The sequence below is a fragment of the Telmatherina bonti genome, assembly GCF_933228915.1.
Source record: "Telmatherina bonti genome assembly, chromosome: 9".
NCBI classification, from domain to species: domain Eukaryota; kingdom Metazoa; phylum Chordata; class Actinopteri; order Atheriniformes; family Telmatherinidae; genus Telmatherina; species Telmatherina bonti.
This window is the reverse complement of record NC_136627.1, coordinates 33,090,873-33,106,408: the sequence shown is the minus strand read 5'-3', so window position 1 is coordinate 33,106,408 and position 15,536 is coordinate 33,090,873. Positions and strand designations below refer to the sequence as shown.

Sequence of the window (15,536 nt, the reverse complement as noted above, 5' to 3'; positions counted from 1 at the left end):
TTTTCAAGATTATGTCTCTTACAGTTGACATGCACCTAAGATGAAAGTTTCAGATCAATCCATGATTTCTAAGTGGTAGAACTTGGAAAATCACAGGGTGTTCAAATACTTGCCTCACTGTACTTATTAGTTTTTGGCAAAATCACCTTCAATTTTAATTTAAAAATTTAAAATGACTTTTTATAAAAGTATCCGATAAGATCAGGACTGTTGAGTGCATGGTTTTTAATTTGGACTTTGGACTTAAGTGCTGAAATGAAATATTAAACAAGTAACCACAGAACAATGCCAAGTTTATTTTACAGTATAAGCAATATTAAAAGCACAGTTCAGTACAGAATATTTTAGGAAAAATGTTCTGTAAAAGAAAAGTTCTGATATAAAACTCTGTTCTAGATAATATGAGTGGGTTGCTGTTGGTGTCGACTGTCACGAATCCTTGCCAGTAGCACATTCAGGTTCCACGGAGTCTCTAAAAAGTCAGATTGCAGCTTATATTAGTGCCGTTGTGATATTAGTGATGCTACAGAAAAATACAGGATCCCGAGCTGTTCCCAGGCCAGCTGAGAAATATAATTATTTGTTTATTGAGTGAGTGTGTGTGTGTGTGTGTGTGTGTGTGTGTGTGTGTGTGTTTACATAAATGTAACCTACCAGAAGTTGTATTGTGGGTCTGTGGCCTCATAATTTCTCCAGAAGGCTCTTCTTCCAGTTTTACACCAAGATCTGACCTCCATTTTATCCAGTTCATTTCAGTCACCCTAAAGGCAAAGAAAACTTCCTGATCCCGCATCATGACAGAATCTTGCACAAGAGAAACTCTTCATTAGCCTATATTATGTAGAAGAATCATTCCATTTACCCTATTATTTCTAATAATATCATTCTGTTCTCATCCAGAATCGCTTTGTTCTGTTTGGCTTGAATTTTTTTCATTTACCTTCAATGTACATCCAATATGTGCAGCTAATCTCAATTCCATGTACAAGAAAACTGATGCCAGTACCAGACTCACTATTTAAAGGCAATCTCTCCACACATCTGATCTCATTTTGTCTAATGAACAATACATTTCTTTTAGAGTCTGATGGGTGTTTAACTCTTTTCAGTCTAATGAAGCTCAACACAGCCCCTCCTAAAAATAAGTTTTGTGTTTCATCTCATTGGTTAAACAGACAAAATGTTCTTCTCTTTTAAAATTTATATTGTGTACAAATGTGAATACAGAGGAAATGTGGTTCCAATAAGCTCATCTTGGTTTTAATTGTCCAGATACCATTTTCCCAGAAGTCCCAACCGGCAACTTACCAAACTGTAGTTGCACTTAATTATGTTTTTTATTTTAATTGTGGCTTTGTTCAGTTGTTTTCTTCCACCAACCCAACAATCATTCAGAAAACACATTTCATTCCAGATTTATAGATATGTGAGACAAATTTCTTATTTATCTCCCCAGAAACCTTCTTTTTTTCCCATCTTGTCCATGTTCAGTAGATAAAGGTAAACATTTAGCCATATCTATAATGCATCCAGTAATGGTTTACCTGACAAATTTACGGCACTTATCCATGTTGTTTCTGAAACACACTGTCTCAGACGCTCTGGAATGCAGCCTATGTTTCAACCAGCTCGGTACAGACCTCTCCATATCCAAAATTGTAAAGGCCCTCTGAAGGCAGACAGAAAAATGGTTACTTGGAGTATCTGCGATGCATACAGTATATTGTATTTTACTCATCCTCACCTGCAGGTTCCAGATGGTTTCACTTTGTTCAGAAGTCCTTTCGACAGTGTTGCCCATCAAGGCAATGAGCATGTTGAGCATCAAGATGTAGGTGAGAACTATGTAGCAGATGAGCAGGATGTAGAAAACCTCTTTGTACTGAACGTGGTCAGTGAACTCCAGGTCTCCCATTCCTATAGTGAACTTGAACAGTTCCAGTGTTGTAAAACGGATATCATTGTAACTTAGCTTCTTGCAGGTAAATGTCTCGACATCAAAGCTCCTTCTTCGTGGTAGTGTGCCGTTTGTCGTTGCAGGTGAGTCATCAATGAGAGTAACAATAGCTATAGAAAGAAACAAGTATTACCTGTTTGTTATGAGTTTTAAACAAACAACTTAACTGTTTATTTCCACTTGCTTGGCATTTCAGATCATCAAAGTCTCACCGGCAGAAAATCCAAAAAGTAAGACACTGTAGACGCATAAAAAGTGTAACAGGTCACCCAGGATCATCTACACAAAAAAAAACAAAAAAAAACCACAACATACATGAGGTGAATCTTTTCAAGCCAAATTCTCAGACTTGTGACAGTAAACCTTACTCTTTGCATCATGGCGTTGTATATCCCCAGCTGTTTAGATCCCCTTGTGTAATAAAGAACATTCATCCAGGCAAGCGCCAGTGAGAGTACAAGCAGCCCAATGTATTCCCTCCGTCCAGAGCAGTACAAAGCTGCACTGATGAGGAGAAGAACTGCCTGAAGGAAGCTGCAGGCAAGGTTGAGGATAAGAAATCAGATGTATGTGAGTATGCCCACACAGCGTCTTGTGAAAATCTCAACAAGAACTGTAAATGGCACATCTAAGAAATATGACCCAGTTTTCATGGAGTGTAAAGCTCAAGAAGACATGACATGTAAAAAGATATATCACGAGTAACATTCTTTATTTATTCATATTTTCTGTGTTTTCTGTCCTATTATCTCCAATGACAATCAAGGTGTGCAACACAATGTTTCCTTGTGAGTCTTTATCAGTCAGGCTAGTTCTTCTGTAAGGGTTTTCCATGAGAAAGGAGAAAAAATTTCAATGACGCACAAATTTAGCCATCCTTCATGATCACTATTTGATTACACAATCCACCCTTTTCTACATCCACTTTATTGTGTTATGAGGAGTTGGATCCCATCCAAGCTGTCATGCCGTAAGAGACAGAGTACACCTTAAACAGGTTATTTACACCTTAAACAGGCTTAAAAAGGTTAACGCCTTCTGGATATTGGACGATATGCTCTACTTTCTTGCTCTTTTGTAAATATTGTAGCTTGTAAAAGAGGCATCTAGCACTATTTTCCACTGAAACAAACATGTAGACAGGTTTTTGTTAAACATCTGTATGCCTGTGACCTCCTAGAATGCAAATCTGGAAGTTTTGTATTACATATTATTATCTAAAGTGACTGTATCCTACAAGCTGTGATGGACCACAATCTCTGTTAAGCATAACTCCCTGAGTTGATGACAATAGTTTGTCTCTGGACTGGATCTCAGCTATCAGTCCATCATTGCAGATTAAGGTCATTTGCATTTAATTTTTAAGGAAAGCTAATGTGCAACAAAAGTTCAACACCCCCACCACGCGCGATCATTGTTAAAATGGGTTATTTGCAAAGCTGATTTCTCCTTATCCACTTTTTTAAAGAAATCATATATGGTTTCAAAATTTACTGGTATTCCCCCTGGAGGTGAAATGCTAAGCTTATTATTACATACAAGATATTTTAAAGCATTTAAAACGTCTCACTTACAACAGAATTTCACTGAATCCATCTGTGAACAAGGACTTTAGCTTTGGAGGGTTCCTCCGGAAAATAGTTATCTAAGTATTCAAAGATTAGACAAGTTAAATAAATTAACTTTGACTATTTTTGTGGCATTGCTGCACGAGATTCTCACCGTTTTGTAAAGAAACCTGGCTGCTCCAAGAACACTGATGAGTTCCCCGACACAGTGCAGATAGTCAACTGGGACATTTTCTATGGGAAAAGGTGGCTGCAGGTCAGAGTTAGAAGTCGCTGTTTAGTTAAATGAAGGTGGTAAAACACAGCCTGACCTTAAAAAGTTATAGAATGGTTTGTTTTATTCATTTTCCTGTCTTACCAGTCCATCCTTTCTGTAGAAGGCAACAGTGGTGAAGATGGCGAGGTACAACAAGTAAACCAGGAAATTTATTAAGAAACACCTGGAAGCAAACCTCTTCCACTTATCCTGAAGAAGACTGTGGAGAGGTTCAATCTGGAGCATCTCAGGCCGGTTCTGTACCAACGTTCACAAGGCAGATTCCACATGTCAAAATGATGACTACAATATCCTGATTTAAGGAGAGTATTTTAGATATCTTTTTTCTGCTTCTTCTTTTTTTTTTTTTTTTACTTCTGACTAAATTCATTCTTTAAAATAAATATGCTTAGTGTAATTGCCAGGTTTATGCAGAGGGCACCATATCTGGGTGTCCAGAGTCAAAGTGCATAATTCAGCTTGAATATACTTGATTTTAACATGCCTGCGTTTTCATGCTGCATAGAAACTTAATAACATGTTCATCATGTTGTGAACCAAAACATAAAAGACAAACTTGTGTTTTTCAGTTCTGAAGTTTCCAGAACATGTCTGTTTTCTGTCTATGGGTTGTTTTTTTGCTTTATTTCCTCGTTCTTTTTTGTTTTTTTAACCCAACCACAGCTCCAACTATGCAAATTATCACATGATATAATGCAGGTAACTATAATGTTAATAAGGTCTTACTGGAATTTCACTTCCGTAGATGATTATCTCCAACACAGAGTTGTTTTCATTGGTGTCAATGGAGCTCATGTCATACAGAGAGGAATGAACAGGCCCATAGACCCATTCTGTAAACTTCCTTGATAGCTCCCTGGTGTCTTCATCCATGAATTCCCGATGCAGCATGTGCTTGAATAGCTGGCCAGTGAAGACCAGATAAGCCATGATTATTTGAAGAGTTAGTTCATGTAAATTTTACCAGCTGAAGACCTTTAACATGTAGGCAAATTATATGAATCTATAGCAAAGATCAATGTGTTTTGAAATATTTTATCTTAATATTGGGGAAGAGAAATAGAGTCGTTGTACATGATGTTTTCCTTATGCGCATTGTAAGTTATACCAAAAAAAAAAAGAAAAGAAAGCAGACCTACCCCAATCTTGCCTAGCTTGGCAGCTAGTTTCAGTGGAGTCAGACCTTGATTATTTTCAATTGACTCCAACTGGACATGTATTTTTTCCTCAAGTTTGTGGTGCAGAATGAGGATTTCATCATACATCTTTGAAATCATTTCTGTGTTTTCTGTCGTATTATCTGCTATGACAATCAAGGTGTGCAACACAGTGTTTCCTTGTGAGTCTCTATCAGTCAGGTCAGCTCTTCTGTAAGGGTTTTCCATGAGAAAGGAGACAATCTTTGGCTGGTTTGTGCATGCAGCCAGTGACAGAGGGAGCTCCCCTATTGAAAACACAAAGGTTATTAGAACTGTGAGACATGACCAGGGGCAAATGTGACAGGTAAGAATATATCCTGGTGTGAAGTTATTTACCAAAATAAAACCCTAGCCCTCCATTATGCTGGAAAAATGTGCCGCTGGCTTTGGCTTGAACATCAGCTCCTTTCTGGACAAGTAGAGTCACGAAGTCAAAGCTCCTCCTCTCAATGGCAACATGCAAAGCAGTCTGACCTGTTTTAGCGAAGGAAAAGACTGTTAATGTTTTGATGTGACAAATGTGAGCATCAAATCAGCTGTATGAATTCACTACTGTTTGCCTTGAAGGGCTTTAAAGAAAAAAACATGATGTTCTCTGTCCTTAAAATTCTCTTTCACAGTCCAGTTAACTTAAAATAAAACATGATCCTTGGAAAAACTGTTTGTTGTGCTTACCTTTGTAGCAAGGATCACTATAAGATGCATTGATCAAATTTTCTAAATCCCCAGTTTTCTCTGCTATGTCAAGCAGGACTTCAATCGCCTCATTTTTGCCATCTTTCAGGTTCAGCAAAGCTTTCAGGACAGCTGTTTTTCCATTTGTTTCATCTGAAATAAAACCATTTAAAATATTTCTGAGCTACTTTGTTCAGAACTCTCCTGTCTTCACCTCCGGCAATGTCTAAACCAAAGTAACATGAACAACAAGCAAACAATAGTGTTGCATGCACAACACATGTTTTTGAACACGTGTAAGACATGGCCAAGATGTTGCAGATGAGCTTGTTCATATATAACAACAGGACATTGTCACTTAAATAAAATGGCGTCAACCCCACTTGCCTATAAACTCTGGGCTTGTAAGTTGTTTATTATTAACTTGCAGGTAGTCAAGCAGGCCATTAAGCTGTGCGGTGTCACCTTGGGATGCTGCTTTGAATATTCTGTCCCTTGTGAATGTAGTACTGCACATGTCAACACGAGCAGTTTTCTGCCTGAAAAACAGAATAAAAACGAGTCTCCCCAGTCATTAATGTAGCTCAAGGTTTACACCTTTGTAATGATAAAACTGTAAGAACATTTAAACCATTATAAACAGTATAATTAATGTTTTGTTTCCAACACTTCCGGTCTAGAACAAACCAGCTTGTGAATAAGTTAGAGCTCAAAACAAGTTGAAACCTGTTTATCTGCAATACGACACCACACCACCTGCGCTTACCTGTCACTGAAGATTTAAATTTTGTAGCAGCAAAGGACACACAGATTTCTGTCATAGTATCTCCAATCTCCTGTTGATTTCATTTAGTATTTTTTAAATTATTTATCTCAAATACATATACAGTACAAAACAAGGATGCACATTTGTGTAACATTACACCTTGTTTGAGAAGGAGCAGAAGGAAGCCCAAGGCTTATTTAAATACTACTCCTTATTTACAGTCTTTAATTTACACAATTTTAAACCATCATGTATGTATTCTCTGAAAGGAAATCAAACTTCTTTCCCCAGTATGACGAGTTACCTCGATAGAGAGACATTGCTATCCATAGGTGCAGGAGATATCTCTGAGCTGTTTTTTTTAAGAAGCCAGTCCAGTCCAATCTCTTCCTCTTCATGGTCTGTTGTTGGCTCCACTTCATCCTGTGGCTTTTCTTTTTCCATCTTGTTTATTCTTAACAATCACGTCAACATAAAAAAATGAACCGTGTTCATTTCCACACAACCACGATGAGCTACAACTGCACAGGTGTAGAGTGACAAAATAATACTCATCAGGTTGTGGTTTCTTACCTTGGTGATGCCCCACCCTTTTCCACAGAGTGGGTCCTTTGTTTGTCTGATTCAGGAAGGATTCTACGCTGACCTTCAACTTGCCAAGATAGAAAAAGACCATATGAAGAATTTTTTTAAATCACCAATGGCTCAGGTAATTAAAATAAAATAAGATTCACAGTAAAGTCCTACAAAATGCAGATTTACAGTGTTACCAGTTATCAATTTATATCAGTGTATATATATCAGTGTATATATATATATATATATATATATATATATATATATATATATATATATATATATATATATATATACATATATATACATATTCACTTTTATGAGATACCTAAGGACAGCTGGTGATTTCAGATAAATTAAATGTACTTTTTTATTCAATATATTTAACTGAATATGCTTTTTTGATTTATTTTTAAATAAAATTTCTATTAAAACAAAATTACCACATAAGTTAAGGATTTGAAAGTCAACAATGAAGATACAATCAATAATTACATTTTTGTAGTTTGTTTACTGTGTTGTTTGGTATTATAGTCATGTATGACTAAAATGATAATTTTTACTGAATAGTTTAATCTGTAAGCAGGTGCAAACTTAACTCTTTGTATTTTTTCACATTTTAATACTCTAATACTTTTTTTAAAGGAAAGTTTGGATAGTCTGCATATCTACTCATATAAAATGGACATGCTTTGTTTTATTATTTTGTTTTTTTTTTCACTTGAGCTTTTTTGGTGTGAAGAGTGAATATAAATATGTGAGGCTTTGGTGGTAATCAGTTGTGTTGATGATGTGAGATAAAGAAAGTACAGTAGAAACTGTACACAGCGTGCATGTGGGTAAGTGCTTATTGTATAAATTTGTTAAAAACACACCTATAGTGAGTCTTTGTCTAAACTGAGGAAAACAGGCATAGACCTCCATTATGTAAAAGGTACAGTAACAGTGATTTCCTTCATACTGTTTTGTACTGTTTCACCAAAATTCTGTGGAATATATGAATGTGTATTACGTGAGTAATAAGAAACTTACTTGTGCTACTACTACTGCTATTACTACTACTACTACTATAATAATCATTATTACTACTACAACTAATAATAATAATGCAAAATTTGGTAATTTTTTTTAGCATGTTCAGGCCTCCAAAAAAAGCAATTTATTAAATATGATGATGATGATAATAATAATAATACAATGTGAGTTATATGTTATCAACATAAAACAAGCACAACCAACACATAAGCAACAAAAACACATGTGTGAAGAATTTGAATATTTTTTTAATCTTTCTTTTTAATTCAGTTAAACAAAACAAATCTAAACATAATAAAACAAAAAAATAGGTTCTGGGTTACCATCATTTATTCACTATTTGGCTGCGAACTACTTCCTCCACCTAACTCAGAGAAGATTTCTGTTCAAATCCAGAACATTTTACAGGTAGAAGTTATTTTTTCCTGTCTGGCCCGACTCACCCTCCTCACCTGTTGGTGGCGATAATGTCCCTCCTTGTCATTTACCGCCAATAAGTTTGAGCCTCGCCAGCCACCGTATGAGTTTATTTAGGTAGCAGTTAAGCTAGGCCGAGAAGGGTCTCTTTAAATACAGTCTATGGTTAATGAAAGATTTGTGTAATCTTATTTTAGTTAGCCGAATAGTTTATATACCTGGTTTTCTTATATATGGTTTTTATAAGAAAACCAAAACAAACAGCTGCAATATCATTTCCCTCCACTTGCTGTGCCTTTGCTGGGGGGCAGCCACCAAACCACTGGATACCTCTTTATTTTTGGTAAGCCAGCTGCAAGTGACTATTGGCATTAGCCGACTCCAGGTGCACAGAAAACAGCTGTGACTGGAGAGGCAGCAGAGACAGCAGGTTAAGAGGATTAATTCTCTGTTTGCAGAGGTTTATTGGTCACTAAAGAATCCGGACTGTGCTGCGTTCAAAGGGCGATGTTGTCAGTCATTGTAAGGTCAGCTCTTCCCAAATGTAAGTGTCACTGCTGTGTTTGTTAGCAGTTTGATGTGTTTTCTAGTTTGTGTGCTTTAGTAGGTCAAAGTGCACAAATACTAAGATGTTTGTTGTCCATGTTTGTTCGCGGTAGTTTGTAGAAGAAAAGCTTTTCTAATGAAGTAAACCCAGACTTTAAAGTGATTTGTAGGTGAAAGGTCACAGGTTCAATTCTGGTCGTTTATGCAAGATTGTTTGGCTTCTGCGTCTGAAATAGTTGTGTGTGTGTGTGTGTGTGTGTGTGTGTGTGTGTATATCTATATCTATCTATATATATCTATATCTATCTATATAAATAAATAACTGGTCTTAAATCATATACAAACATATGTATGTATATGTTTGTATGCATGTATATGTATGTACAGTATGTATATATAATACAGTATGTATGTACATTTGCATGTGTATATATTTATGTATGTATACGTATATACAGCATGTGTATTTAATATATATATGCAAGATTGTTTGGCTTCTGCGTATGAAATAGTTGTGTGTGGGTATGTATGTGTGTGTGTACATATATATATATATATATATATATATATATATATATATATATATATATATAAATAAACTGGTCTTAGATCATATACAAACATATTTATGTATATGTTTGTATACGTGTGTGTGTGTGTGTGTATATATTTGTATGTATGTAAATATATATATATGGATGTATGTAAATATTTGTACGTATGTGTGTATGCATGTATATGTACGTACACATCTATCTATCTATCTATCTATCTATGTATGCATGTGTGATGTGACGAAACTAAGTTATTCAATTACAGTTTAAACTTGTGTTTTTCGTGGCTGGATGTATTTGATTTGAACAGCTACTCTCTGCTAACATTTGAACAGTATCATAAGAATAGCTAATAATTGTAGTTCTTGTGCAAATTTTAATGTATAACATGGCGCCTCACTGGTGCATGTTTTGCACAGTAGGTCTGCATGGAAATAATTTGAAGTAAATAATAAAAGCGCAGTGTTCCTTTTAGTAATGAACATACAGTTGTGCTCATATTTATTCATACCCTTTCATTAAAGAAGGAAAAAAAACAGCAGCCTGTAAAATAAGCTGAAATTGACCAAAGTAATAATAAATAAAAATTTTATGAAAATCATAAAATTATTTTCTAATTTTGGTTCAGTAGAAACATTTTTTTTTAAAAAAGAAAAAAAAAAGCAAACAAATAATATAATTTATTACATATCACATCAGCCATAAACTAATATTGTGCTGAACAATCCTTTAATGTTTCCGCTCCAGTCAGGTGTTTTCTGTTCCTCTCAGTCAGACTTCTGCACCTGTTGACAGGTATTTTGTCCCACTGTTCAACAGAAAAGTGCTCTAATTTGTCCAGGACCAATTTGTTTTTTTTTTTTTTCCTTTTTTCAACTCAATTAAATGAAAAAAAAACAGTTTCTTATGTAACTAAATGATATTTTTTTTGCAAAGTTTTAGTTATTCTTCCATTTTTAAGTCTCCTATTATTTGAGTGACTGTTGTAAATTCAGCCTTTTCTTTCATGAAAGGGTATGAATACATATGAGGACAACTGTAGGTACGACTGTTGGATTGCATTGTTAAAATATCCCAAATTTGTTTTAGAGAAAAAGCTATTCTAAATCTCAGTATTTATATTTTTTAGATTGTTTATAAAGAAATGTGTCATTCTAGGACCCTTTACAGGGAAAAGAATTTGATATATTAATTTCTACTTATGCTATTATCCCTTTCAGACCGGACATTGTGGCTCCCCAGTCAGGCTTTGGTCAGGACCATGTCTTCTTCAGCTGAGTCCACCCCTCCATACACTGCATTGGCCATCAGTCATCCTGCAGAGTACATCACACATGTCGAGCTTCACCGACCTGAAAAGCGCAATGCCATGAACAAAGCTTTCTGGAGGTAGGTATCTTTTTATATTAATATATATTACACGTAGGGTTTGCTTAGTATGGAACTACTGTGCTTCATGTCAGTGGTTAAGAGATGAACTTCTATAGTCTTACTATGGACTTTTATTTTAAAAAGAAAACATTCTGTACGAGGTACAGATGTCCTGTTTACACACAACGGGACAGTCACCCAAAGCCTTCATAACTCTGATTTCAAAACACAGAGCCCTAAGGTTTTCGTTTTTACCACGGCCTTGTAATGCACTGGGCTGTATTGTTGTTGGTATTGTTAGATCTTCCTAAGGAGACAAACGATCCATTTTGTAGAAACATGATTTTTGTAAACAAGCCCAAAACAAATTATCTGCCATTTATTATAAAGATTTAGTTTTATGGCAAATTTACTGTGTAAATAAAGATGCGTGCAAATCTTTTATGTAACCAACAAAAATATTGTAAGCTAAAGAAGACATTTAATATAAGAGAAAATGCATTTATTGGAATTATCTGTAGAAAAGATACATTTTGGCATGAGAAGTGGGAGAAAGTGTTTTTATTGACATGGTTGTTCAGGAGGATTTCTAAAGGCTACCTTTAATCTACATGATCTCATATGGTGCCAAGAAAGAATATTTTGAAGACACATGTGTGATAACAGCCCAGTTTTATACAATAAAGTTCTACAAACACGAGTTAAAAGTACAGTTACAGGCTTTTGTGTGAATGAACTTTGTTCCCAATATTTGATCACTAAATTATATTAAAAAAAATTGATTTAAAATATTTTAATTAGATATCACTCACCTCCAACAATATAGTTTTCCTGAGAAAATCCATTTTATTCTTAACTATATTTAACATTTTATTCAAATATTAAAATAAACATAAAGGTATCATTTAACTCATAAATAAGTTGCACATTCACAACTGAAGCAAAACAAAGTTCTGGATTCTTCTTCCAGCGAGATGGTGGACTGCTTTAATGAGATTGCTGATGACCCGGAGTGCAGAGTGGTGGTGGTCTCTGGAGCTGGGAAGATCTTCACAGCTGGTGGGTGCGAGACATTTTTTATGCTACTGTTGTCTTGGTAGAGCTTTATTTATTCTCTCTGCTACACTGCTGTCCAGGTATTGACCTGATGGACATGGCAGGTGATGTCCTCCAGCCAGACGGTGACGACACAGCGAGAATCTCCTGGAACTTGAGAAAAATAATCAGCAAGTACCAAGAAACGTTCTCCGTGATCGAGAAGGTCGGAGCTACAAATCACGCAATCAAATAAAACCATCCCAGTAGTTACTGAAATTGTTCCAGTCATGGAGCAACAGCAAGGAGAGTTCTCCTGTTAACTTGTTGTTCTGTTTGTAGTGTCCGAAGCCGGTTGTGGTGGCAGTTCATGGCGCCTGTGTTGGAGGAGGTAAGACCTCATCGTTATGTTGTTCCTGTAATCAGACCAGTTTGTATCACAGGAACATGAAACAGTCTTCTGTCTCCGCCATATTGTGTGTAGCTTTCAGCTAACAGAATTTTTATTAAGTGAACTTTTGTATTTTATTTCTGACGGTATCAGAAGGAACTGAATAGCTAAAAGACTGTAGCGGGTCCATCACACTTGCTTTAGGATTGGAAGACGCAGATCTTTCCAGGTAGTAGCACCCAAACTGTGGAGTGACGGGCTTTAGACATTTTTTTTTAAAGCATCTGAAGACATTTCTTTATTTCTATTTAATATAACTTTTTGTTGGGCTGCATGGTGGCATAGAGGTTATCACTCTGGCCAGCATGTAGGTCGCTGGTTCGAGCCTCGGCTGGGTTAACTGGCTACTCTAAATTGTCCCAATAAGCGTGAGTGTAAATGGTTGGTTGTCTGTCTGTGTTGCCCTGTGATGGACTGGAGACCTGTCCAGTGTGATTACTGGGATAGGCTCCACCTTCCCTCGACCCTGAAATGGACTAAGCGGTTAAGAAAACTGATGGATTTTTTTTTTGTTAATTTTCTGCATTTGTGTGAGGAGTGTCTGTAAAAGGTGCTATATAGATGAAAGTAATTTAGCTGTATTCTGATTGACTCAGTCAGATTTTCTATGAACTTCAGAGGAGGTAAGATGCTGCTTTTACACCCAACTGATCAATGCATTACAATTATTGAAATATCGGTAATATTTAGAAGACAATCATGGGTCAGTGTTGAAGTGACAACTTAATCTCTGTGTCTATTTTTAGCCTACACACTATGTCATGGGTCCATGGTACTGCAGTGTATAAAGTAATCAGCTAGACTAAAGTCATTGTGCCCCACTGAAAAACAGAGGAAGCTATAACGCGGAAAATAGTTCGACATGATTTTTAACACTGCCTTTTCCAAAGCACCTTTTTTTTTTTTTTTTTTCTTAGCCTTGTGACATTTTTAATTTAAAAAAAAAAAAAGCTTAGTAAAAGGTTTTCTGACCAGTCAGCCATGCCGCTGGCCATCCAGTACAACCACATCTCATCTCATCTTACACATAGGTCTTTAGTTAAATAAGAAAAATAACAGTCCTGTTGAAGCAGGGGTGTCCAAAGTCACCCTTCAAACACAGTCCTGCAGGTTGTCAGAGTTCTGCACAATGCTTCATGATTCAGTCAGGTGTGTTGGAGCAGGGATTTATGCAGGATTGTGGCCCTCGAGGACCAGAGCAAGGCACCCTCATTGTCAAGCAAAGCGAATCAGGGGAAGCTTCACTGAGACAAACTAAATGTGGACACTGTGCTCTTTGACAGGTGTAGATCTGATCACAGCCTGTGACATCCGCCTGTGCACGCAGGACGCCTGGTTCCAGGTTAAGGTGTGTTTTGTTTTGTTTAAAAAACTTTTTCTGACCATTATTTAGATATTATTGTAAAAACAGTGTCTTTAATAGTTCACAGTAATATTTATAACCTAGAAAAGTATGCATAGCAGCACCTGTAATCTTTTAAAGCTGTTTACTTTCTTTTTTGCAACTTCTTCAGGAAGTTGATATTGGACTTGCAGCTGATGTTGGAACTTTACAGAGGCTTCCTAAAGTCATTGGCAGCCGCAGGTAAACAACACTTTAACAAACCAGAGTCTGAGGGTGGTTTAATATTGCTACTGATTAGAAGAGTGCAGGTTGGCAGAAATGTAATTTACAAAGTTAAGATACATGTATAAAAATTTTTTAAAAAAATGTTTTTTCTGTTGGTTCATACGATGACATCACATTTTCTCTCTGCAGTCTAGTGAATGAGCTGGCTCTCACTGCTAGAAAGATCTACGCTGATGAAGCCAAGAGCTGTGGACTGGTCAGGTAAAGGCTTGTCATCTGCAGAAGCCAAAAAAATGATGTATGTGTACATGATCTCATTTCTGCAGTTATTCAGCTGTCTGGGACGAGGATCTGTCGGCTGATGGTCAGATATGTAAACAGATAACATGGAGTTTAAACCACCTGGTCCTTCTGTATCGTGAAGAAAGTAAAAGGTTTACATAAAGAGGGATACGGCTATAGCCTGTTTTGGATGCTTTCCTCTTTTTTTCTCCCATTTAAATTATGAAAAACATATGCAATCAGCTAATATTTCCAAAATGTAAGCAGCTCCAGATAGTGTTCAGTCAGGTTCAAATGCGTTTTTGATTGATTACAGATGGATCAGAATAAATACTCTTGTTGAAAAAGCATTACAATTGAATAAAACAGAGAACATGGTCAAATGTTTGCATCCAAAACCAGTGCAGCTCACCTGGTAGCCACAGTCTTCAATCCTATATTTCCTGTCCAGCCGAGTGTTTGCCGATAAGGAGGCCATGATGGCGGGGGCCCTGGAAATGGCTGGGGAGATTGTGGCCCGCAGTCCTGTGGCTGTGCAGGGCACAAAAATAAACCTCATCTATGCCAGAGACCACAGTGTAACGGAGGGACTGAACTTCATGGTGAGGACATTTACCTTGTCGAGAGCTTCTTGGCTGATCGTAGAACACATGCAGACTTGTTAACGGTCCTGTTCACTCTTCTGCAGGCCACATGGAACATGAGCATGCTTCAGACTCAAGATGTGATGAAATCCGCTCAGGCGTCAATGGAAAAGAAGAGTCCCAAAACTATGGTTTTCTCCAAACTCTAAAACTTGCTACATGTAGTAGCTCTTTTACTCCTCCACTGTGGCCTTTTGACGGGCAGAGGAAGTTCTTTTATTAAACTTTACTGGGTTGGAAATATCTAAAACAAATCTGGCATTGACTTTGGGAGCTATAACTATCTTGAAATGTCTTTTTAGAGACCATTTCAAGTGTCATATTTGGTTTATATTTACCTCTAAGAAGCCACTGATCTCTTAAAACTATTAATTATACCAGTCTAATCCAGGTTGAACAAAGGTCTGAGCTACATGAGAATTGCTTTCACTCGTTCATAGTGGACAGTTTGGTTGTTTTTCAGCTCATTGCCTTTAAAACATTAGTCTCTTTTGTAATTATGATTAAACGACTTTATGAATGTTTATTAAATAAACTTCAGAAAATGTGTTTGTGTTGATCCAATTATTTGCTAAAAATGTACATGCAGCCATCAACCCAGCATTTTTTTGTC

General features: G+C 36.4%; 2 protein-coding genes across 2 annotated transcripts; one reads left to right on the top strand and one right to left on the bottom strand.

Moving 5' to 3' along the window:
- Positions 1 to 392: 392 nt before the first annotated feature.
- LOC306760266 (transient receptor potential cation channel subfamily V member 1-like) lies at positions 393 to 6,886 on the bottom strand (the record flags this gene model as incomplete). The annotated part of the gene is made up of 15 exons (XM_079246066.1): positions 393 to 472; positions 655 to 761; positions 1,545 to 1,669; positions 1,745 to 2,067; positions 2,170 to 2,236; positions 2,326 to 2,491; positions 3,532 to 3,602; positions 3,680 to 3,775; positions 3,884 to 4,039; positions 4,529 to 4,705; positions 4,942 to 5,246; positions 5,338 to 5,475; positions 5,677 to 5,829; positions 6,064 to 6,215; positions 6,747 to 6,886. The coding sequence occupies 15 exons, from the start codon at positions 6,884 to 6,886 to the stop codon at positions 393 to 395; spliced, it is 2,256 nt and encodes a 751-aa protein (XP_079102192.1).
- A 1,702-nt stretch (positions 6,887 to 8,588) lies between these two features.
- Positions 8,589 to 15,421, top strand: ech1 (enoyl CoA hydratase 1, peroxisomal). Its single transcript, XM_079246313.1, has 11 exons — positions 8,589 to 8,813; positions 8,929 to 9,014; positions 10,791 to 10,959; positions 11,912 to 12,000; positions 12,078 to 12,202; positions 12,319 to 12,367; positions 13,711 to 13,775; positions 13,942 to 14,012; positions 14,187 to 14,258; positions 14,731 to 14,881; positions 14,968 to 15,421. The coding sequence occupies exons 2-11, from the start codon at positions 8,978 to 8,980 to the stop codon at positions 15,070 to 15,072; spliced, it is 933 nt and encodes a 310-aa protein (XP_079102439.1). The 5' UTR covers positions 8,589 to 8,813; positions 8,929 to 8,977; the 3' UTR covers positions 15,073 to 15,421.
- Positions 15,422 to 15,536: the final 115 nt, after the last annotated feature.

What these genes read in the sequence shown, in the direction of transcription:
- ech1 (XM_079246313.1), top strand. Translation starts at nt 8,978, where the DNA reads ATGTTGTCAGTCATTGTAAGGTCAGCTCTTCCCAAAT. An exon ending in TGGGAAGATCTTCACAGCTG is followed by an intron (nt 12,001 to 12,077) that starts GTGGGTGCGAGA and finishes ACTGCTGTCCAG; the next exon opens with GTATTGACCTGATGGACATG. An exon ending in AAGAGCTGTGGACTGGTCAG is followed by an intron (nt 14,259 to 14,730) that starts GTAAAGGCTTGT and finishes TTTCCTGTCCAG; the next exon opens with CCGAGTGTTTGCCGATAAGG.